This window comes from Stegostoma tigrinum, chromosome 7, assembly GCF_030684315.1.
Source record: "Stegostoma tigrinum isolate sSteTig4 chromosome 7, sSteTig4.hap1, whole genome shotgun sequence".
NCBI lineage: Eukaryota > Metazoa > Chordata > Chondrichthyes > Orectolobiformes > Stegostomatidae > Stegostoma > Stegostoma tigrinum.
The window spans coordinates 27,529,936-27,553,545 of record NC_081360.1 but is presented as its reverse complement, the minus strand read 5'-3'; the positions used below and the strand labels follow the sequence as shown (position 1 = coordinate 27,553,545).

The 23,610-nt window shown below is 41.4% G+C and overlaps 1 protein-coding gene across 3 annotated transcripts in view; it reads left to right on the top strand.

Annotated features, from left to right (window-relative positions):
* sgo2 (shugoshin 2) overlaps positions 1-23,610 on the top strand; it is a 41,327-nt gene that overhangs the window by 4,103 nt on the left and 13,614 nt on the right. For 2 of the 3 annotated variants that reach the window (XM_048534192.2, XM_059647127.1), the window contains exons 3-7: positions 5,034-5,209; positions 5,581-5,685; positions 7,342-7,409; positions 8,122-8,360; positions 15,392-18,148. In XM_048534192.2, the coding sequence (XP_048390149.2) occupies positions 5,034-5,209; positions 5,581-5,685; positions 7,342-7,409; positions 8,122-8,360; positions 15,392-18,148 (3,345 nt within the window). Of the gene's footprint in view, positions 1-5,033; positions 5,210-5,580; positions 5,686-7,341; positions 7,410-8,121; positions 8,361-15,391; positions 18,246-23,610 lie in introns of those variants that run through there. The other variant, XM_059647128.1, reaches the window with a different exon arrangement.

The window sequence follows — 23,610 nt, the reverse complement described above, 5'->3', positions numbered from 1 at the left end:
TTCTTAGAACTGCAATCATCATGAGTACTAGGCAAGACTCCAATCACTGCAAGTTTTCCCAATTACTAGTATAGTATTGTGAGGAATTCTGGAAACTGCACTTAAGCACTCAATACTTTCAAAGGTGTGCAGACCAGATTTAATACAATATCAGTAACGTCTATCATCTGGACAGACTAGAGGAGCTGAGGTCCGCCCTAGAGGAGAAAATCTGTTAATACTCAAAATCATGAATTTTATCATGAAGAAAAACAAGGAGAAACCTCTACTTTGTGGTAGGAGGGTCATGAATAACTAGGTTTTTGTTTTGAGGATTTGTAGTGCTACATTCAGTTAACTGGGAAGTTATGCTGAACCAAGAGAACCTTAGTACACATGCATAGTTCCTTGAAAGTGGAGTAACAGGTAGACAGGGTGGTGAAGGTGATGTTTAGTATGTTTACTTTCATTGATCAATGCACTGAGTGGAGGATATGGAATATGATGTTGTGGCTGTACAGGACATTGGTTAGACCACTTTTGGAATACTGCGCTCACTTCTGGTCTCCCTGCAATATGAATGTTGCTGTTAGATTTGAGAGGGTGCAGAAAAGATTTACAAAGATGTTGCTGGGACTGAAGGGGTTGAGCTATAGGGAGAAGCTGAATATGTTGGTTTTTTTCCTGTGGAGCATCAGAGGCTGAGGGGTGACCTTAGAGGTTCATAAAATCATGAGGCGAGACTGTGAATAACCTAGATTTTTATTTTGTTTTCCTACCGTGTGGGAGTCCAAAACCAGGGGAGAGATCTTTAAGATGAGAGAGGACTGATTTAAAAAGGACCCAAAGATAAGCTTTTTCATGCAGAGAGAAGAGAGTGTATGAAATGAGCTATCAGGAAATGGTGGAGGCGGTACAATTAGAACACTTAAAAAGTATCTGGATGGGTATATGAATAGGAAAGGTTCAGAGGGGTGTAGGCCAAATGCTGGCAATTGGGACAGGGTCAGATTGGGATGTGAGGTGGGATGAACACAGCAGGCCAAGCAGCATCTCAGGAGCTCAAAAGCTGACGTTTCGGGCCTAGACCCTTCATCAGAGAGCTCTCTGATGAAGGGTCTAGGCCCGAAACGTCAGCTTTTGTGCTCCTGAGATGCTGCTTGGCCTGCTGTGTTCATCCAGCCTCACATTTTATTATCTTGGAATTCTCCAGCATCTGCAGTTCCCATTATCTCAGATTGGGATGTCTGGTTGGTGTGAATGATTTGCACCGAACAGGCTGTTTCCATTCTGAATGATTTTAACAGCTACAGTGATATCATGGGCAGTTGCTCTCTTTGCATCTTAATAGATCAAGGATTAGTGAATGGGTTATTGGTGACATGGTGTTGATAGTGCAAACGATATTCCTCCCACAGTTTCCAGCTGATTGACAGAGGTTGACAGGGTGGGAATTCACTCTGTGATTTATCTTTTGTGAATAAGACCTGCCTGGATCCCCCATTGGTTGTGTGGATAATGATGTAACTGTATTGCATCCGCTTGGCTAGACAGGATGGCTAGTTCTAGAGCGTAACTTTTCAGCACTACAGCTGGGATATTGCCAGAAATTCTAGCTCAGTGCTTTCAGTAATTACTTACTACTCATGGATGAAGATTGAGATCTATTATGTCGAGGATCCCAGGAGGTTGTGATTGAGTGAGTGATACGTGGAATAGGCCTGCTGGGATTTGCCTACAATGTCTTGTGTGCGCCCAGCTTTTAGCTCCAATCACATGAAAAGAGGTTTCAAAGTTCTAATGCCTGAAGAAGGGCTGAGGTTCCGCGAGCTTGTGTTTTCAAATAAACCTGTTGGACTATAACCTGGTGCTGTATGATTTCAGCCCTTGTCTACCCCGGTCCAACACCGGCACCTCTACATTGCAGCTTTTAGCTGTGAGACTACTCAATAAATTGTTTGTTAGTGTGGATAAAATGCCATAAAACACAATGGAAAATGCCCTTTGTGAAGGCTATTTTATGTTCAAAGTCAATATTCCCACTAATCCTGCTACAGGTAGATTTTAAAAACAGTGAGTAGATTTTTGAAGACTGACTTGTGTTGGGTCTCTTGCCTACCAATCTGGAAATTGTCGTTTAGGGCTTAGCTGGAGGTGCTCCCAAACCACCCGGTGAGACATGCACACTCAGTCACAGTGAATATGGTCTGTGCACTTGCTACCCTCCCTGTTTCGTCAAGTTTGATGTTCAATGTATGTTATAGAATAGTACAGAACCAAAATAGGCCTGTGTCAGTGCTTTGGGAAGGTTAATCATTGCCCAAAGTGGTTATTTCTAGTAATACTGCTGCGGGCAAAGCCAACTCTTGCAAAGAACTATTCATAAGCCCTACGAAAGCTTTCTTCAAATATTTATCCAATTCCTGTTTTGATAATTGTTGATTCTGCTTGGGCATTCCACTACTTATTATTTTCATTCCTATGTCATTTCTGATTCTTTTGCATTTATCTTAAATTTGTGCGCTGTAGTTATTAACTCTCCTCCCATTGAAAGTAGAGGTTTGAAATTAAAGCTATGATCTCACACCCACTCCTCTTTCCCTTAAACTGTGTGTAAAATTCAATCAAAGTATTGTTTCCTATCGATAAAAGCATCTTCACTATGAGATCGCTAACTAATTCTATCCCATTCCACAATACCAAATTTAGTCTAGATTGCTGAGGAAGTTCAGAGAGACAGTCAGTCAGAGAGAGATCCAAAACATTAACTTTGACTTGTCTTCACAGATACGGCAAGATCTGATGAGCTTTTCCAGCAACGTCTTTTTGTTTCTGGTTTATGACATCTGCAGTTTTTCTTTGGCTTTTATTTAGTATTAATTGATGTCTGATCAGTTTTGGAACATGTGCTTAAAATGCTATCTTGAAAACATTCTATGAATTCACCATCAGGGTTACCTTTTGCCCATTTGCCTTTTACAGTTAATGTAAATTTAAAATCTCCAATGATTATTGTAATACCTTTCTGACACTGTCATTATTTCTTCAGTTATTCCCCATCCTTCTGTGTGGTTACTGTGATGGACCCATACACCACTCTCACTAGTGACTTCTTGCCGCTATCATTTCTATCAAATGTTTTCAACATTTTGATTTCCTGTCTCATGCCAATGCCACCATCAATAGAACCATATAAATAGCACCGATGGTATGAATATATTTTCTAGTCTTCCAGTCAAGAATGCTTAGATGAGCTACTTGCATAGATGTAATGCAATTCTTGTTACACTGTTAGGTCGTAATCATACACTGGTGGTAATGCAGCAAATCCCCTAAGAGAGGATTTACAGTGACAAAATTACATTAAGCAAATATCTTCTCATTACAAATTCAGGCATAGGAATTTATAACTAAATACTGCTGATGTAAGATTTGGTAAATATTACTGTTTGACATTCTGTGGAGAATTAGTGTATTCAGGTGAAGTGGCTGAGAATGGCAGGGATAGCAGACATAGAAAATAAGCGCCCTTCAAGGCTTCTCTGACAAGCAATGAGATCAAGACTGCTTTTCCAACTCAGTGCCCTGTTTTTGCTTTCTACCCATATCCTTTAATCCTTTTAGCACTAATAACTATATCTGACTCCTAGGAAACATTGTGTGTTGGCCTCAGCTGCTTTCTTTGGCAGCAAATTATACCATTCTCTGGATTAAGATATTTCTCCTCATCGCTTTTTGGAGAAGGTGGAAGTATCAATTAGAAATGGCTAAAGTAATTGTCTGATCCACTCCTGAACTTCCTTCTCATTTCGCTCAGCTCCTCTTATAATCCTCTTATTGCCTACTCTATTACATTTTAAATTTTGCTTTTGGTTAGCTGTTTCTTCACACTGTCTCTTGGCATGATTTCTACTTCAACTTGCCTACTTCATTAATTCGTCCCTGTTTTTGAATCAATAATTATTACAGAAATAAGCAAGTCTGGTATTATTTTTTTGGCAAGAAAGCAGTTAGCGTTACAAATCTTGTAACTCCTCTTCAGATTTGTTGATCGCCTGCTGCTCATTGGCTTAATACAGCAGCAAATTAAAATAAATGGTTTAGTTGTAATCAGTTATCTTACAAATGCACTTGAACCTTTATTAGCTATATTACAGCATTCAGCACTAACTTTTTGTAGCCGTTGTGTGTCACGCAGAGTATCTTTGGGTTTTTGATTTGGGATTTTGTGTTGCAATTTTACAATTGTGCAATGTTAGCACAACCTGCTGTTTGATCAACTTAACTTTTGATTTCCATGATAGACTCTTGTCTAGTTTTAAGGGTTAATGTCATCAGATTCTTTGTAAAATCAAATTAATAGATTTCAGTATAGTGTTTTGATGTATGCAACGGACCATGATAACTTTATAAGAATATCCATGGAGAGTCTCTAATATGTCATATATTCCCCATCACACTTGAGGCAAAGTATCGTAATTGCCCTATTTAATCTTGTCAAGTGTTGTCAAATAGACTTTTGTCTACCGCTGACTGGGTTACTCTTCACATGGCTAGTTTAATAGAGCAAACAATGATGTTACGAAATCAGCTCCACAAATGACACCATTAATATTATTCTCACACAAGTCTATTTACCTAAAGACTTATTTGGTCAGTTTTTATCACTTAATTTTGTACACCTTATGCGACCCACTATTTTATGGTTGGTTGTTCTTCTGTGACTGTTTGTTTCTAGTTTCAGCGAACAATGGGAAGACAAATTAAAACAAACTTCGACTTGAATCTTCTAAAAGACATAAACCGTATGAAGATGTTTATTTTTAAAATAGATTAGACGTTTTGTTTCTCATTGATTCTGTTTTGTTTCTTGAAACAAACAACTCATTTCAAGTCATTTCTGCAACGTTCACAACAGTCACTCGGTCTAAATTCATCAAGTTGCCTTACTGCAGGCAGTGGTTCCACAGCTGTTTCTGATGATGCTAAAAGAAAGATCATAATTTCAACATTGCATTTTGAACATGATCCATTGCAATCATTTTTTGTTTCAGACAACTCCTCAATGATGAAGATTTCACTTAAAAATAACAATAAAGCTTTGGCATTAGCTCTTGCTGAAGAGAAGAAAAAGTATAGATTGTCTGAACAGGAAAAAGTAATTCTTCAAAAAGAAATATGCACTCAAAATTATGACATAGTTATGCTTCAGCAAAGGTTGACTACACAGGTAAAAAGGACAAATTCTCAATTTTCTTTGATTGTGAATTGCCTTTAATGTGGTATTGTAACTGAGCATTTTTGGGATCCCTGCTCCCATTTAGATGATACTGTTGTTCAATATGGTTTCTCACAAGATGGAGTTACAATGTTGCTTCTCGATTCTCAGCCCATCAACAGAGTCTTCTACATCAAATCCTTAAGATGTGGGTGAATCCACTAGAATTTGGGGGGTGAGACCTGGACCTGGACCCAGACCAAAAGGATAAGCTTTAGGGCAGTGAAAGGTTAAGCCAGCATCTAACTTTTGAATGTGGGTGTAATAGATCCTTGAATACTGTTGATTATAATATCTGATTTTGTATTTTTTTTGAGAAACAGAATGCAAAACTTTCAACCTTAGAAGAATTTTTGATGAAGATAAAAAGCTGCTTCTCTGATGCTACTGATTACCTGTCAACTGCCATCAGTACCTGTGAACGTGATGTAAGGACTTGTCTTTATTCAGTTTCTTTATGAACATTTCCATATTGAATGAATTAAAACTGTAGGATTTAATAGAATCTAGGCACTGCATCAAACTTACACAAAGCTGAATTTTTTGACTAGAATCTAAATATTACTATGTTGGAATAATGGCCTGTTATCATTTAATGTAGTTAAATGAAGTTAAGATAATTGACAAAGAAAAACAGAGCAAAGGAGGAAAAACATCCATCCAATGAGTTATGATCTGGAGTAGACTACCTCAAACTACAATGGAAACAAATGTGATAGAAACTTTGAGAATAGGATAGGTACTTGAAAGTAAGATTCTTTCTTAATCCTTTCATGGGATTTTGACATCACTGATCAGGCTAGCGTTTGCTGCTAAACTATAATTGCCCTTGAAGGTGATGTTATATCCCTTTCGTGAACTACGTGCAATCCAACTGGTGTAATTATGCTTGGTGCAAGTGGGCACAGTGTAAAAGGATTTGGATAAAGAGTGGGCAAAAATCTGGTCGATTGTGAGTGTCATGTTTGACAATGTGAAATTGTCTGCTTTGGCAAGAAAAATAGAAAAGCAATATATTTGAAGAAAGTCTGCAGTAATAGATATCTAGATGTCCTGGTACATGACCATAAATTTTTAGGCAATCGCATCAATTGCTTATTAAGTCAAATAGAAGAATTACTGCAGTGCAGAAGTAGGTCATTTTGGTTTAGCTGATCCAAGTTATTTTCTGTGCTCCATTCAAAGGTTTTTCCATCTTCATCTTGCCTATCAGGTATAAGTTTTTCTTCCCAATATGTTTACTGGGCTTTCCCATAAATACTTCTAGTCTTACTTTTTCCTCGAAATGGAAACATCTTCACATCTGCCTTTAGAAAATATTTTATAATCTTAAAGGCTTCAGGTCAGCTCTTGAAACTTCAATGGATGATAATGCTACATCGTGTTTAGTCCTTCCTGACCAGTACAAGCTTTCTTTTTTGGTGTTATCTTTGTAAGCATGCTTTTCTTGCACTGCCACTTCTCCATATCCCTGTAATAATATGGAGAACAGAATTGTACACGCTATGTAGCCAGTATTCTGTACAAATTTATCATCCTTTTCAGCTCTTTTCCTCAAAATGCTGTTTTTTTTTCAAAACCGGGATCATTTTGATTTTATGAATGTCTGTCTACCTCTGATTCTGTTGCTACCCTGATTTATTTTCCAAGGAATATAGCATAGCATCACATTACCATTCTCCCAAATGCAGCATCTCACCCATGTTTAAATTGAGATTCATTTGCCAGTGATGTACAATGATGCACGGTTGTCCGTGTTGTTCTCTCTCTTTTTTTTTTCCAGTCATCTGCAGGGTTAATTGTGCCCCAATCTGGTGTGTTTGTGTGATCTTCACTTAACATGAAATGCACAAAGCTAGTGAGCTTAGCCTTTACTGCTGTGCTTTGTGATGGGTGTTCAGTTCTTCATGTCCTACCTCCTATCTCCATCACTCCCATAAAAAATGGTGTACTGTCAGTTACATAAAAAGTGATTTGGAAATAGATATCATTTTGGTTAAAGTAATGCAAATTAAGCAAACCATTTACTCTATCTACTTGTGTTCTTCTCATTGAGGCATTTACTGTTTTCCGTGTTGTTTCAGGAACATCAGTGGAATGGTATGTTATTCCAAAAAAGTAACCGTGTGAGTGAAGATTCCAACTGCAACTTGTAAGTAATCAACAAATTTTTATGCTTTAAAATGATCTGCCAGTTGCATTTATTTAAAGCTTAAAGAAGTGTATTCCAAAATTCAGGGCTGCTGTTGCCTAATGAGGTTCAATTACAGTGGTGTCAAATTAATAAATTTTAAGTACACAAGTTCAAATAAAAAAAATTCTGACTGTACAGGAATTCTGAGGTGCAGTTTGCTTCCTGTGAGGTAAGTTGCAACTGTTTCTTTGACTTGCATTATTTCTTTATCTCTCATTCCACACCATCTCTTAGCTTGGCAGACAAGCCTACAAATTGTTTCCAAGTTTTAGCTAGTGACTTGATTAGGTTCAATGTGGAAGCCCAGATTTTCTCAGTGAAGCTCCTAGCCGAGATGAGCATATCCCTGAAGTTACTTTGGTCAGCTGTGTCTAGATTTTGATGTGAACAAAAATTTATTTGGATACGTGAATAGGAAAAATTTAGAGGGATGCTGGCCAAACACAGGCAAGTGGGACTGGTTTAGTTTGGGAAACTTGGTCGACTATGGACAAGTTGGACTGAATGGTCTGTTCCATGCTGTAGGACTATAAGTCACATTATAGTGTAAAGCTCTTAAGTTGATTGCTGAGAACCATTTTGGTTCTTTGGATGTACAGTGAAACACAAGCAAAAATAAAACATGCACTAATAAACAAATTGACTTCCTGATTGCCTGTTTTCATTACAGAAATGCTAAGTTACCATCTGAGGTTCCGCATGAATTTGGAATTGAAGGAGGATGCAAAACTAATCCCAGCCGGGATGACACAATTGATCCCTTGAAACAAGTAGCAATTCCAGTAGAGGATTCAGTATCTTCAGCTAGTGAACCAACATGTCAAGCTTTTACTGAGAAACATTTTCATGGAAATTCAATCAATGAACCACATGTCAGAAAGCAAATTGAATTTGGGCAACATCGTCCAGGCAAGTATTTTTAAGAAAAAAGATCCCCATTATCTCAATGCTCTTACCTCTGACAATTGCTTATTATACCCATTGTCTATGTACGTCTAAACAACAACTTGAGCAATTGTTCTGTAAGCCAATATAGTTCCAGGAAATTAAATGGACAAAACTAGATGGCGCAAAAAAAGTGCGGGTGAATTACAAGTTGCATTTAGTTAGCACTTTTATAATATTTTGTGGTTTTTTGACTTGAATTGCCATCTGTTAAAGCCTGGCAAGTCACTTTGTTATATCAAAACCACTATGTTTAGGGAAAGAAATTAAACCAGGTAAACCATCTGGCATCAACTTAAGAAAGCATTGGAAATGATAAAGGCAAACCCAGCCCGACTGACTCTGCAAGCCCTCCTAACTAACAACATCCAGGGGCTTGTGACAGGATTAGGGAGAACTTGCCCACAGACTTGTCAGGTATAGCCTGACTCTGTCATTCTCAAGGAATTATTCCTTATCCAAGTGTCTAGAACAGTTCATCCGCTTCACCAACACCTTCCACCCCAACCTCAAGTTCATCTGGGCCATCTCCAAAACATCCCTCACCTTCCTGGACCCCTCAGTCTCCATCTCAGGCAACCAGCTTGTAACTGATGTCCATTTCAAGCCCACCAACTCCCACAGCTACCCAGAATACACCACCTCCCACCCACCCTCCTGCAAAAATTCCATCCCCTGTTCCCAATTCCTCCGCCTCTGCCGCATCTGCTCCCAGGATGAGGCATTCCACTCCCGCACATCCCAGAGGTCCAAGTTCTTTAAGGACCGCAACTTGCCCCCCACAGCGGTCGAGAACGCCCTTGACTGCGTCTCCCCCATTTCCCGCAACACATCCCTCACCCCGCCCCTGCCACAACCGCCCAAAGAGGATCCCCCTCGTTCTCACGCACCACCCCACCAATCTCCGGATACAACGCATCATCCTCCGACACTTCCGCCATCTACAATCCGACCCCACCACCCAAGACATTTTTCCATCCCCACCCTTGTCTGCTTTCTGGAGAGACCACTCTCTCCGTGACTCCCTTGTTCGCTCCACACTGCCCTCCAACCCCACCACACCCGGCACCTTCCCCTGCAACCGCAGGAAGTGCTACACTTGCCCCCACACCTCACCCCCATCCCAGGCCCAAGATGACTTTCCATATTAAGCAGAGGTTCACCTGCACATCTGCCAATGTGCTTTACTGTATCCATTGTACACGGTGTGACTTCCTGTACATTGGGGAAACCAAGCGCAGGCTTGGGGACCACTTTGCAGAACACCTCCGCTCGGTTTGCAGTAAACAACTGCACCTCCCAGTTGCGAACCATTTCCACTCCCCCTCCCATTCTTTAGATGACATGTCCATCATGGGCCTCCTGCAGTGCCACAATGATGCCACCCGAAGGTTGCAGGAATAGCAACTCATATTCTGCTTGGGACCCCTGCAGCCCAATGGTATCAATGTGGACTTCACCAGTTTCAAAATCTCCCCTTCCCCCACTGCATCCTAAAACCAGTCCAGCCTGTCTCTGCCTCCCTAACCTGTTCTTCTTCTCACCCGTCCCTTCCTCCCACCCCAAGCCGCACCTCCATCTCCTACCTACTAACCTCATCCCACCTCCTTGACCTGTCCGTCTTCCCTGGACTGACCTATCCCCTCCCTACCTCCCCACCTATATTCTCCTCTCCACCTATCTTCTTTTCTCTCCATCTTCGGCCTGCCTCCCCCTCTCCCTATTTATTCCAGAACCCTCTCCCCATCCCCCTCTCTGATGAAGGGTCTAGCCCCGAAACGTCAGCTTTTGTGCTCCTGAGATGCTGCTTGGCCTGCTGCGTTCATCCAGCTTCACACTTTATTGTCTAGATGATTAGTTGTTTTTGTTTTTTTTTGTTTGTATGCACTGGTCTACAAACAGTCCCAATGCATCAAATGTGACACCACTGTGCTAAACACTAGGAGGGAGTGTTGCTCTAGGAAACCTCAGCAGTAGCTCTAGGTTCTATGATGTCTCATGGCATCAAATCAAACATGTGCGAGAAACCCTCTTGCTGATTACCATTTGTCGACTGATCAATTAGTACTCCTCTATGTTGACCACTACTTAGAGGAAATACTGAAGGCAGCAAAGGCACAGAATGTTATAGTGGGAAACTTCACTGTCTATTACCAAGTATGGCTTGGTGGCGCTGACTGAGCTGGCTAAATCCTAAAGGGGGTCAGCTGGTGACGGTGAGAGAACCAGCCAGAGGGCGAACCAATTTGATCTCATCCCTAAACTATCTGCCACAGTTGTATCTGTCCATGACAATAAAGGTAGGAATGATCACTGTACATGGCATTGTGATGCCAAAGTCTCATTTTCATATTGACAATTCCTTGTGTTGTGTGCTTGACACTATCATTGTGCTAAACAGGATAGATTTCAACTAGATCTAGCAATTTAAAACTGGGCGTCTATGAAGCCATTAGCTGCAGAATTAAGTCTGACTGCAAGCTGTACCTCATTTGGAGCATATCTCCACACTCTCTTCTTTTTATTACCATTTGTGCCGGGGGATGAACCTTGCTTCAATGAAGAACGCAGGAGAGCATATGAGGAAATGTCATGTCAAGCTGATAAAGTTGTACGGCAACGCTGCTCACGAACAAAACCATGGAAACAGCATGCAATTGACATGATTAATCAGTCCCAGAACCAATTGATTAGTTCTAATGTCTGCAGATCCACCACACATCATGAGCAGTAGTGGGCAATTAAACAACTGACAGGAAGATTATTCTGTACAAATATCCCCATCCTTAATTGCTGACAGACCCCAACACATGTAAAAGAGTGGATCCTGAAGATTTTTAAACTATCTCTGCCAGAAATGCTGAGTGGATGACTTGTCTCAGCTTCCTCCTGAAATCTCCCAGTATTATGGATGTCAATCATCAACCAATTTGATTCTCTCCACTCCACTCCTCAAAAGGCTGAAGGCACTGAACACAGCAAAAGCTATGAACCCTGACAAAGTTCCTACAAAAGTACTGTAGAACTAATGGCGTTCTTGACTTTGCTGCTCCAGCACAATGAAAACACTAGTATCTATCTGACAAGGTAGCAAACTGATCATATATGCCCTGTCCGTAAAACTAAGCGCTGTCCAATTTGACCCCATCAGTTTACTCTCCATCATGGCAAAATAACAAAAAGGGGTCTATAACAGTGCTACCTGTCTTTGATACCTGAAAAAGGTGCTCCTCCTCTTAGCATAGCTCTGTGCTGCTGCAATGTGTTGTTGTCCTTTTGTGGCCCATTCTCCATATGGATAAGAACTAACCATTTGATTGGGACAACACCTGGATCCAGGGACAGTAACAGTAACTTGTTCACTGATACTGTTTTTAAGCCAGGGCCATTTAGTTGCTTACTGCATGACCACCATGATTCAAATACAGGTAAAAGAGCTTTACACTCATGATGAGGTGAAAATGATTGAACTTAACATCAATTCACATTTGACTCTGGTAGCAAGGACCCCAGCAAAACGAAGGATGGGAATCTGAGTAGCAAGGGTGGAACTGATTACTAGTTGGAACATATCCAGAGATGAGGTGAAGTTGACTGTGGTCACGTCAAAGCAGCATTTTGATCAAGTTACATTGTGGACCTGAGTGAAACTGGAGTCAACAGGAATCTGGCGGGAGGTGGGGAAACTTTCCACTGACTTGTGGCCATATTTGTCCAAAAGAAATGGATGTGGTAAGGTCACTAATCTCTGGGAAGTTAGTACAGGAGTTAGATTAGAGATCAGATTCCCTACAGTGTGGAAACAGGCCCTTCGGCCCAACAAGTCCACACCGCCCCTTGAAGCATCCCACCCAGACCCATCCCCTTATAACCCACACACCCCTGAACACTATGGGCAATTTACCATGGCCAAACCATCTAACCTGCACATCTTTGGACTGTGCGAGGAAACCAGAGCACCCGGAGGAAACCCACGCAGATACGGGGAGAATGTGCAAACTCCACACAGATAGTCACCCAAGGCTGGAATCGAACCCGGGTCCCTGGTGCTGTGAGGCTGCAGTGCTAACCACTGAGCCACCGTGTCACCCCCTAGTTCCTCAGAGTAATGTCCCAGGTCCAGTCATCTCCTGCTGCTTTAATGATGACTTACCCTCCACCATAAGATCAGAAGTGGAGATGTGTACTGCACATACTGTTTAGCAATGTATGTCATGCCTTCGATACTGAAGCACATGTCCATATCCAGCAATGCCTAGGCCATGTCCAGGCTTAGACTGAAAAGTGACAAGTAACACAAATGATAGGCATGATCATCTCTAACAAGAGATAAAGTAACCATCTCCAGTTGATATTCAGTGGAATCACTATCTCTGAAGCCCTCACTATTAATACCTTGCAGCTTAACATTGACCAGAAATTGAACTGGATTGGCCATTTAAGATTGTGTTTGAGGTTAGGAATTGTGTGGTGACTAACTCGCTTCCTGTTTCCTCTGTGCCTGCTCACCATAAGGTATGGGATGAAATACTGGATGGGCGCAACTCTAAGCACACTCAAAGTTCAATGTTATTGCGAATACCCCATCGACCATTTTCAACCTTTGCCACCAACACATAGTGGGCAGCAGTATGTACCATTTACAAGATGCAAATCAGCAAATTGCCCCAGCTTCTTAGTTGCACTTTCCAAGCATACAACCCTATGCACCTAGAAAAATAAGGGCGCGTTAGATAAGAATGTCATCACTTGCAAATTCCCCTCCAAGCAACACTAACCTGGCCTGGAATTGTTGTGCTTTTGTTGTTACTCGGTCAAAATCTTGGAACTTCCTTTCTGCAATATTGGTGTCCTTATGAGGACTCTGGAATTAACAAAGGCATCCCCCCATGACTACCTCAAAGACCATGTAAGGATAAGCCATAAGTTTTGGCCTAGCCATTTCCTGATGTAACACTACATGTTATATACAGTGGGGAAAATCTAAGGCCTCTGAACATCCCAAAACACTTTATAGCTGATGAACTACTTTTGATGTCGTAATTCTATGGTTTCAGTAGATTTGTAGCTCGGATTGTGAATGTTATGGTTGGTTGGCTCGCCAGACAGGTTCATTGTTCCCCAGGCGTTTCATTACCCTGCTGGGTAACATCAGTGCAGCCTCTGATGAAGCGCTGTTGTGTTTTCCTTCCTGTTATTTGAACTCTGTCCATCTAGGAATTCTCGTGCTTGTCTCTGCTTTGCTTGTCCCAGGATCCAGGTGTTGTCCCAATCAAATGGGTAGTTCTTATCCATATGGAGAATGGGCCACAAAAGGACAACAACACATTGCAGCAGCACAGAGCTATGCTAAGAAGAGGAGGAGCACCTTTTTCAGGTATCAAAGACAATGGATACCCGAAAAACTGGGTCAGAAGATGCCTATCACACGAACAACATCAGGAAGATACTACATGCCCCAACACGCTCATCAGGCTACCTTACATCGGGAACGCATGTGAACTGACCACAAGTCTCCTACGACCAACTGGGCATCAGTAGCAGACAAACTGATGTCAACCCTTTGTCAACTGCTCACCCAAACCAAAGACCCACTACCCACTATAGACAGGACCAATGTCATATACAAGATTCCCCGCAGAGTCTGTGACAAACACTATGTTGGACGAACAGGAAGTAAACTAACCACAAGGGTATGTGAATAGCAATTGGCAACAAAAAGACATGACCAATGCTGTCTCATCTCTATCCACATGGACAAGGAGAACCATCAATTTGATTGGGACAACATCAGGATCCTGGGACAAGCAGGGGAATTCCTAGAAACCTGGTACTCCTCCAAGAAGGCTATTTAAAAAACACAGATCTCAACCCCATATACACTGCACTGCGAAGGAAAACTGGAAGTAAGGTAATCCAGCTTGATGGACACCCGAGTTCAAGTAACAGGTGGGAAAACACAACAGTGCTTCATCGGAGGCTGCATTGATGTTACCCAGAATAATGAAATGTCTGCAGAACAACGAACCAGCTCAGCCAGCCAGCCAGCCAACCAACCAACCAACCAACCAACCACCACATTAGAATAATGCAGGAAACGCAGTAGCTAATCTGCAAGCTCCCACAAGCGCCAATGTGTTGACGACGAAATCATTTGATTTGAATGATGTTGATTTGAGATAAATATCGGCCTCGACACAAGGAATAAAGCCACTCAGATAGTAAGAACTGCACATGCAGAAGTCAGTTAAGTGTGGAGCTGGAGAAGCACAGCAGGCCTGGCAGCATCAGAGGAACAGCAAAGTTGACGTTTCGGTTCAGGGCCCTGCTTCAGAAAATTAAGTCTCTGCTCTTTTTGGAAGTGCATGTATATCTTGTTCATTTGCTGGAGAGACAAGGCAGGTCCCAGATTTAAATCTCATTCAACAGTCAGCATTTCTCAGCAACCTTACTGGATGTCGGTGTTAAATTTTGTTTGCGCTCCAATGTCAAAAGTGGAACTTAAGTCCACAACAGTTGTGAAACAACCAGGACATGGCTGATGCCACAATTTACAGCTTCAGGCTATTTCGATTTATCAACAATGTTGCAAGTTCAGTTTGATTAGGAAATAGAGTTAACTTATGAATTTTCACTTTTCTAGGCTGTTTGAATTGATTCATTTGGGATGTTAGTGGAGAATTTTAGGGAGGCAGAAGGGCAAATCCCACCCCCTCCCCAAGAAAAAGCTACGGAGCTGGTGTAAGAACCATGCCAAGTTATGAGCTAGTCTGGCAGTTTACAAGCCATAGGTGGGTTTTACATGGTATCTTGACATTAGGGGCAGGTTGTCAATCAGAGACCACTCACCACCATTCTCCCTAATTAAATGCCTTCCTTGCTTCCAAGGGTATGGCATGAAATATTATCCTTTTAGTTTTTCTCTGCATCACTGTAGAGTTTAGTAGAAAATTTTCTTTTCAATTTAAAATAAAACTTTTTTTATGTATTTTTAGGTAGTGTTTCAAACCATGCCTGGCTTCATCGGAATTCTGAAATATCTTCACCAAATAGCTTCAATGTTCCACAAACATTATTTACTGAACAAATGCCTGGCACTCAGCAGAATGAAACTATAATTGCATGTCAAAATGTTACCTTAAGAAAGAAAGATTCAAGTTCCCGAGGTTCTAAAATATCTCTGGAATTACTGGAGAAAAAACGTACTTCCTTGGCAAGAGAATCTTGTTCAAGAAATTCTAAACTCAGTGATACCCCTGATTTTGACAGAATAAGTTTGGGTGGACCACAAGTTGAAACTTCTCCACTGCTACACATCTCTCATCCTGATCCACTGAAGTGCGGCACGGATCTGATCACTGAAGAACAGTCACTTGAGCAGCAGAAACCTGAAGTGACTGTCTTTGATGCAGAGATGGATCTAACTACAAGTGAAGCAGTAGAAATTGTTACTGTTGGAACAAAATCCACAAAGGGCAAAATGAAAGAAACTGAAAGAGATAATAAGGAAGTTGAAACAACCTCAAAGAATGTGGCAACCCTGCGAAAAGTAAAACAGACAAAGGGAAAGTATTCCAACGACATTCAAAGGAATTGCAATATTGATTCTCATCTGTTTGAAGAGAGACAAAGAAAATGTTCTGAATTTTCTGTCTTTGACCAAACCTTTATGAATAATAATGAGCCCAATGTTAGCATTCCAAGCAGTGGACTGAATAATTGGCTAGGGCATAAAGAGGACATTCATCCAAATCCACAGAAGGAGAGTAGCCAAGTTGAAAGTGCTTCAAAAAATAACACAAACAATATGATGAAAGGAACATTTGAGAAAAAGACATTCAGAATTCATGACAGCATTAAGGAAAGCTCATGTAATTTATTTGCATCGAAGGCTATTGAAATTTACAATAAACCAGAGAGGAAAGAATGTCTAAATAATGAGGAAGAGAGCAAAGGAATTTCAGATACTTTGCAGGAACAGTTTAGTAATGTAAAAGGAAAGATTAGACGAGGAACATTTACTGTGTCAAAGACGTATAACAATATTGAAGAAAGTGCATCTAATCCAGTTACACAGCAAACAGTAGAGCACAAGGTTGAAATGGCTAAACATCTAGGATTAGAAGATTACCGGAATTTAAATTACAAGAGCACTAGCCGAAGGACATTTGTGGTGACAGAAGGGCTCAACAAAATTGAAGGCAACTCCCCTAAACCAATAGTACCAAAAAAATTTAGAAAGCAGAGTGTAGTGGTAACAAAAGAATATTCAGATAGTTCGTGCACCCCTCTTGCAAACATTTATGCTGCAGAAAAGAATACTGGCACTAAAGGAAAGGCTGACCGAAGGACATTTGTGGTCACAGAAAAGCATAATGGCAGCTCTCTTCCAAATTATCATGCTGCAGAAGAAAATACTGGCACTAAAGGAAAGGCTGACCGAAGGACATTTGTGGTCACAGAAAAGCACAATGGCATGAAAGATATTTCACTTAAACCAGTTGTACAGGAGAGACTTACAAAACAGTGTGTAATGGTAAAAAGTAAATATTCAGATAGCTTGGAAGAGGGCTGCAGGAGTTGCCATGCTACACGAGAAAATACTGACACTAAAGGTAAGGCTGACCAAAGGATATTTGTGGTCACAGAAAAGCACAACAGCGTTGAAAGTATTTCACTTAAACCAATTGTGCAGGAGAAACTTACAAAACAGAGTGTAATGGTAACAAAGGAATCTGTAGATAGTTTGGAGGAGGGTTGCAAGACCTGTAATGCTTCAGAAACAAATATTGGTGATAAAAGCAAAGTTAACCAAAGGACACTTGTACGTGACCAACACCAGACCATTAAAGAATGTTCAACTAATTCAGTGATATGGCATGATGGCAAAGAGCGAAATGAAATGGAGGTGGCTGAGTGTTTAGGGAACTTAAAAGTTAGCAATATGAATAATAATAACCAAAAGATAGTTGCAGTACCTAAAAAGGACAAAAAAGCATCCAAACGAGAGAAATTTAGAAATGGTCCTGAAATGATCGGTGAGTGTCTGGATAATATGGAAGAAGCCAACAAGACATGTAATGCCTTAGGAGAAAACATAGGAAAAAAGCGCAAAACTGACAAGGCTGCGGTGCCTAAGAAAGGAAAGAAATTTAAACAAAATTTCTCTAACCTAATTAAAAAGGAGAAAGATGATGAACAGTATACAATAGCTGACCATTTTCCTTGCACAAAACGGAACATTGAAACATCTGTCGTGCCACAAGATTATGTAAAAGGAATAGATTATCAAAGGACCTTTGTGGCAAACAAAATACTAGAAAACATTGAAAGTCCACAAAATCTAATTGTGGAAAATCGAAGTGAAAAGCCGTATCAAATGGATGTAAATCAGCACTTGAATAGAAACAGAAAAATCTGCCATCAAAATGCAGATATTTCTTCAGAAAACCATAGCAATGTGAAGAATAGATTAGATGAAACAATTGTAGTTTGCAAAAATTTTGAAGACCCAACTTGCTCAATACAGGTAGCGAGAAAAACTTTACACTGTGAAGTCAAGAAGGAACATGTAGAGTGTGAGCAGAACACCCACAAAATTTTAAATCCTATTTGCATAACTACTTCAAAAGAGGAAAGCATACATGCTGAGAAAATCTCTGTCAGGAGTTCCAGTGAATTTGTCACATGGCTATCTGGACGGGATGATATTGCTGTGGGTGTACTAACTGCAGAGTGCCCAAGAGTTCAAGGTATTGCCTTTGTTTTTGGTCAAATGATTAACTGTGTATATGCACAATATTTACTGCATGGCAGTTAGAACATCGCCATTCTATTTTGTACATGTGTGCAATTTCATTCTCAGCTGTCTTAAAACACTTCATAATGAGTTAGTTCTGAGAGTCCTTGATCTCTCTTTTCAAGCAATCTTCTAGCCTCTAAAATTACGAAGGGATTTGATTAGATGATTGCAGAGGTTGTGTTCCCACTTTCCTCATCTAATAACCATATTATATATAAATCAATTACTAAGCAATTTCTTTATATTGTGTTGATCATTTTGAGTGAGTAGCTTCTCTAAAAGGAGACATGGTACATGCATGAGAAAAAATAAGTGAATATATGGACAAGATGGGGGTAGATAATGGAAATATGTAACTACGGTGCAAGGATGTTTCTCTGGACTGTGACAGTGAAAGAACTCTCAACCCATGAAACTGTTGTGGAACTCTTTTTTTTTCAGGATAATATTTGGGTAAAGTGGTAACCCAAAAGTCGTGAAAGTTTGAAAATTATGGGAGTTGTCTTTAAAGCAACCTGCACAATTTATGTAATAACCGAAAAGTAGGTATTATTTTTTCCTGAACAGGCAGACATAGCTGTTGTTTAATTTCTCCTCTGAACCAGTAGAAGTGAGCCTGAAACGTCAGCTTTCTTGCTCCTCTGATGCTGCTGGGCCTGCTGTGTTCATCCAGCTCTACACCTTGTTATCTCTTGCTCAGCTTTGTACACTCTCTCGCTCGCTCTCTCACCTATCTGTTCTGCCTTTATTATAAGTTTTAATCGCATCACTCTTTAACTATCTAAATTCCTAGGAGTCCAACCTTAGTTTGCCTGATCTCTTTGTAAGCTGATTATCAAAGGTTAAGTTACAATTCATTTTTGTAAAATGAATTTATATTATATTATCCAAGGTGTTTCATAGACTCATGAAAAGATATGACATCACACCATATGATGATGAATTAGGGCAGATCTCCAGCAGTTCAATCGGGGTAGACCTTAAGTGACTTAAAACAAGAAACCAAGGTAGGGGATATAAGGAGGGAATTTCAGAGCTAGGGGCAACTGAAGGCAGAGCAGTGAATAGTGGAGCTGTTATAATTGGTAGTGCATAACATGCCAGAATTAGGTGAATGCAGACATTTGGGAATGTTGTGGGATTGCTAGAGGTAAGAGAAATAGGGAGGCTGAGATCAGGAAGGTATTTTCAAGCAAGGATGAAAAATTTAAAATTAAGATGCCATATGGGAGCTATTGTAGCTCTAAGCAGAGGGATAATAGGGATAAAAGAAATGCTGCAAGTTTAGAGATAATGGGAACTGCAGATGCTGGAGAATTCCAAGATAATAAAATGTGAGGCTGGATGAACACAGCAGGCCAAGCAGCATCTCAGGAGCACAAAAGCTGACGTTTCGGGCCTAGACCCTTCATCAGAGAGGGGGATGGGGAGAGGGAACTGGAATAAATAGGGAGAGAGGGGGAGGCGGACCGAAGATGGAGAGTAAAGAAGATAGGTGGAGAGAGTGTAGGTGGGGAGGTAGGGAGGGGATAGGTCGGTCCAGGGAAGACGGACAGGTCAAGGAGGTGGGATGAGGTTAGTAGGTAGCTGGGGGTGCGGCTTGGGGTGGGAGGAAGGGATGGGTGAGAGGAAGAACCGGTTAGGGAGGCAGAGACAGGTTGGACTGGTTTTGGGATGCAGTGGGTGGGGGGGAAGAGCTGGGCTGGTTGTGTGGTGCAGTGGGGGGAGGGGACGAACTGGGCTGGTTTAGGGATGCAGTAGGGGAAGGGGAGATTTTGAAACTGGTGAAGTCCACATTGATACCATATGGCTGCAGCGTTCCCAGGCGGAATATGAGTTGCTGTTCCTGCAACCTTCGGGTGGCATCATTGTGGCACTGCAGGAGGCCCAGGATGGACATGTCATCTAGAGAATGGGAGGGGGAGTGGAAATGGTTTGCGACTGGGAGGTGCAGTTCTTTATTGCGAACCGAGCGGATGTGTTCTGCAAAGCAGTCCCCAAGCCTCCGCTTGGTTTCCCCAATGTAGAGGAAGCCGCACCGGGTACAGGTGGATGCAGTATACCACATTGGCAGATGTGCAGGTGAACCTCTGCTTAATGTGGAATGTCATCTTAGGGCCTGGGATGGGGGTGAGGGAGGAGGTGTGGGGGCAAGTGTAGCATTTCCTGCGGTTGCAGGGGAAGGTGCCGGGTGTGGTGGGGTTGGAGGGCAGTGTGGAGCGAACAAGGGAGTCACGGAGAAAGTGGTCTCTCCGGAAAGCTGACACGGGAGGGGATGGAAAAATGTGTGGGGTGGTGGGGTCGGATTGTAAATGGCGGAAGTGTCGGAGGATAATGCGTTGTATCCGGAGTCGGAGGATAATGCAAGTTTAGACATGGGCAAGAGTTTTGGATGACCTCACATTTAGAGAGGGTAGAAACAATACGTTGGAATAATCAAGTCTAGAGGTAATGAAGGCATGAATGACGATTTCGGCAGAAGATGAGCTTAAATTGAGGTCTGAGTACATCAAGCTAATAGAACAGAATGCAGAATGTAGTATTACAGCTACAGAGAAGGCGCAGAGAAAGATTAATTCTAATATGAGAGGTCTGATAATAAGTCCAATAACAGCAGGGAAGAAGCTGTTCTTAAATTTATTGCTACATGTTTTCAAACTTTGGTATCTTCTGCCTAATGGAAGAGGGTGGAGGAGAGTATAACTGAGGTGGGAGAGATCTTTTGATTATGTTGACTGCATTCCGTGTAGACTGAGTTGGTGGAAGGAAGCCTGGCTTTTCTGGTGAACTGGGGTCCGTTCATAAGTTTCTGTTATTTCTTGAGGCCTTGAACAGAACAGGTGCCATGCCAAGCTGTGATGCATCTGGATAGGATGCTTTCTATGGTGTATTTATAAAAATGGGGGCGATAGAGACCTCGCAGTACTTCTGATTTTAGAAATGAATAGATTACATGCACACTGCACGCGCAATCTCTCTGTTTGTAGTCTCAGTAAGTTTAATTGTGATTTTTGATAGGCTTCTTTCTCAACCACAAGTATAAAAATGACTACGTGGAGTGAGAGGCAATTGGGACACCTATTTAGTGGGAATAAAATTGAAGGAACTAAATGAGCTCCAAGACAATTTCTCTTCTATCTTCCCTAAATGAAGAAAAGCAACTTGGGACTAGCAGAAGGTAGATCATTAAAGTTTTGTCAGGTAGACTGACAGAAGGGGGGAATGCTGCAGAGGCAGCTGATTGTCACGATACAATGGTGGGCAAGTGTTTTTTGCATTTTGTGAATCTGTGCGGTGCTCCTTCCAAAACCGCTTCATCCTTCCTTGAAGACACGGTGCCTTCTCTAGAGATGAAGGCCAACAATTCTCCAGTGAGGCATTAAATGCAAGGGATGAGGCGGACACATTCCAAAATTTGTTAGTCATTTCACTGTTTTTATTCACAGTTCTGCTGTACCAAGTGCAACTTCGCATAGGTACCTAAGAGTTTGAAATTCTACAGCATGGCAACAGGTCTTAACACCAGTCATGTCTGTGCTGGTCATCAAGCATCCATCTGTTCTAATCCCATTTTCCAACATCTTGGCTTGTAAATAAAGATAAAGTTACCATTGTTCTAGAGTACCATAGGGCTGCTCTCTTTAGAGAGACAACTGGTGGTCATGCTAACCTTTGGATTAAACTGCCTCAGGTAGGGGGCAAAGTTAAGAAGTCAGAGCTTCATGGTGAATTTGGCTGGTGTGGGAATTGAACCCATGTTGTGCTGCAAACCAACAGTAAACACAGCTGACCAACCTCCATCTAAACAGTAAAATGTCCTGAGGATCCTTGTCTATACCACTTTTTATTTTGGTTTGGCAGTGAGCTCCAGATATCCACTAACCTCTGGGTGGGGAGAAAAAAGGCTTCAATCTGCTCCTTAACTTAAAATTACGCTTCCTGGTTGTTGAACACTGTACTAAGGGGGAAAGTTGCTCCCAATCTATGCCCCTCAGCACACTTCAGTCAGATCTGCTTTCAGCCTTCTCTGCTCTAAGGAAAACAGCCCTGCCTATCTGGTGTCTCATCATAGATAAACATTTCCAGCTCCGACATCCTGCTGCATCTCTTCTGCACCTTCTATAGTGCAGTTGCATCCTTCTTTAATGTGTGGCAGCTAGAATCATACACTGGACCTCCAGCTGTGGCCTAACTACTCTTGTATAGAGTTCTGTCATAACTTGCTTGCTCTTGTATTTAATGCTTCAACTAAAGGTGAGTCTTCCAAATTCCTCCTCAACCATTTTATCTACTTGTCCTGCTTTCATTGTGTATATGGATATGAACGTGGATACCACGGTCCCTTTCGTCCTCTGTATTTCCTGATATCCTACCAATCAATGTGTACTCCTTTGCCTTGTTAGCTCTTTCAAAATACACTACTGTCATATTTTTAGGATGAAATTCCCTTTCTCATATTCACCCTACATGACCAGTCCACCTGCATCATGTTGCAGTCCTCCTCCTTTTGTCCTCACTATTTACCCACCACCAATTTTCATGTTGTCTGTAATCTTGCTAATTATACCTGACACATTTATGCCTAGATATGGCAGGTAGTGTAAAACTCTCTCTCAAACAGCAGTGGATGCATATCAGTTGTTAATTTTAAATCTGGGATGATGCCTTTGCTCAACAATTTTTTTTAAGGTTTGCGGATCAAAGACGGATATATGGAATTAGGCCACAGACCACTCGAATTGAGGGGTAGAGCAGGATCAAGGGGCTCAATGGCCTACTCCTGTTCCAACACTTGTATTAATGCATACTGAAAACAGCCAGGGACCCGGTCCTGAACAGTGGTATGCCACTGGACACAGGTTTTCAATCACTAAAACACTCTTCCTTTCAGAGCCAAGTTTTGATCCACTTTGCCATATGATTCCATGCACTCTCAGCTTCTTAACCAGTCTGCCATTGGAAGTGGTGTTAAAAGGCTTACTGAAGTCCATGAAGACTGTCAATTAAACTACCCATGATCAAGGGTATCTCGAAGGGGGTGCAAAATATTCTCAAAGGGGAGAGGGACCAATAGGAGGTCATTATACACGTTTAAATTAATGACAAAGGAAAAGAGAATGAGCTTGAGGAGAGAATCTAGGAAATTGGCAGGAATTTTAAACAGTAGGTTCCCAATGATAGTAATATCAGGAGTACTCTTGGTGCCATTAGGAATAGGAGGATAGAGCAGTTGAAGTGTGGCTGAGGAGCTGATGCAGGAGAGAGATTCATATTTTTGGATCATTGGAATCTGTTCTGGGATAGAAGTGAACTGTATAAGCAGGATGGATTGCACCTGAATGGGGAGGGGGCTAATATACTGGTGGGGAGATTTGCTAGAGCTGCTTAAACTAATGAGCCCGGGAAGGGGTT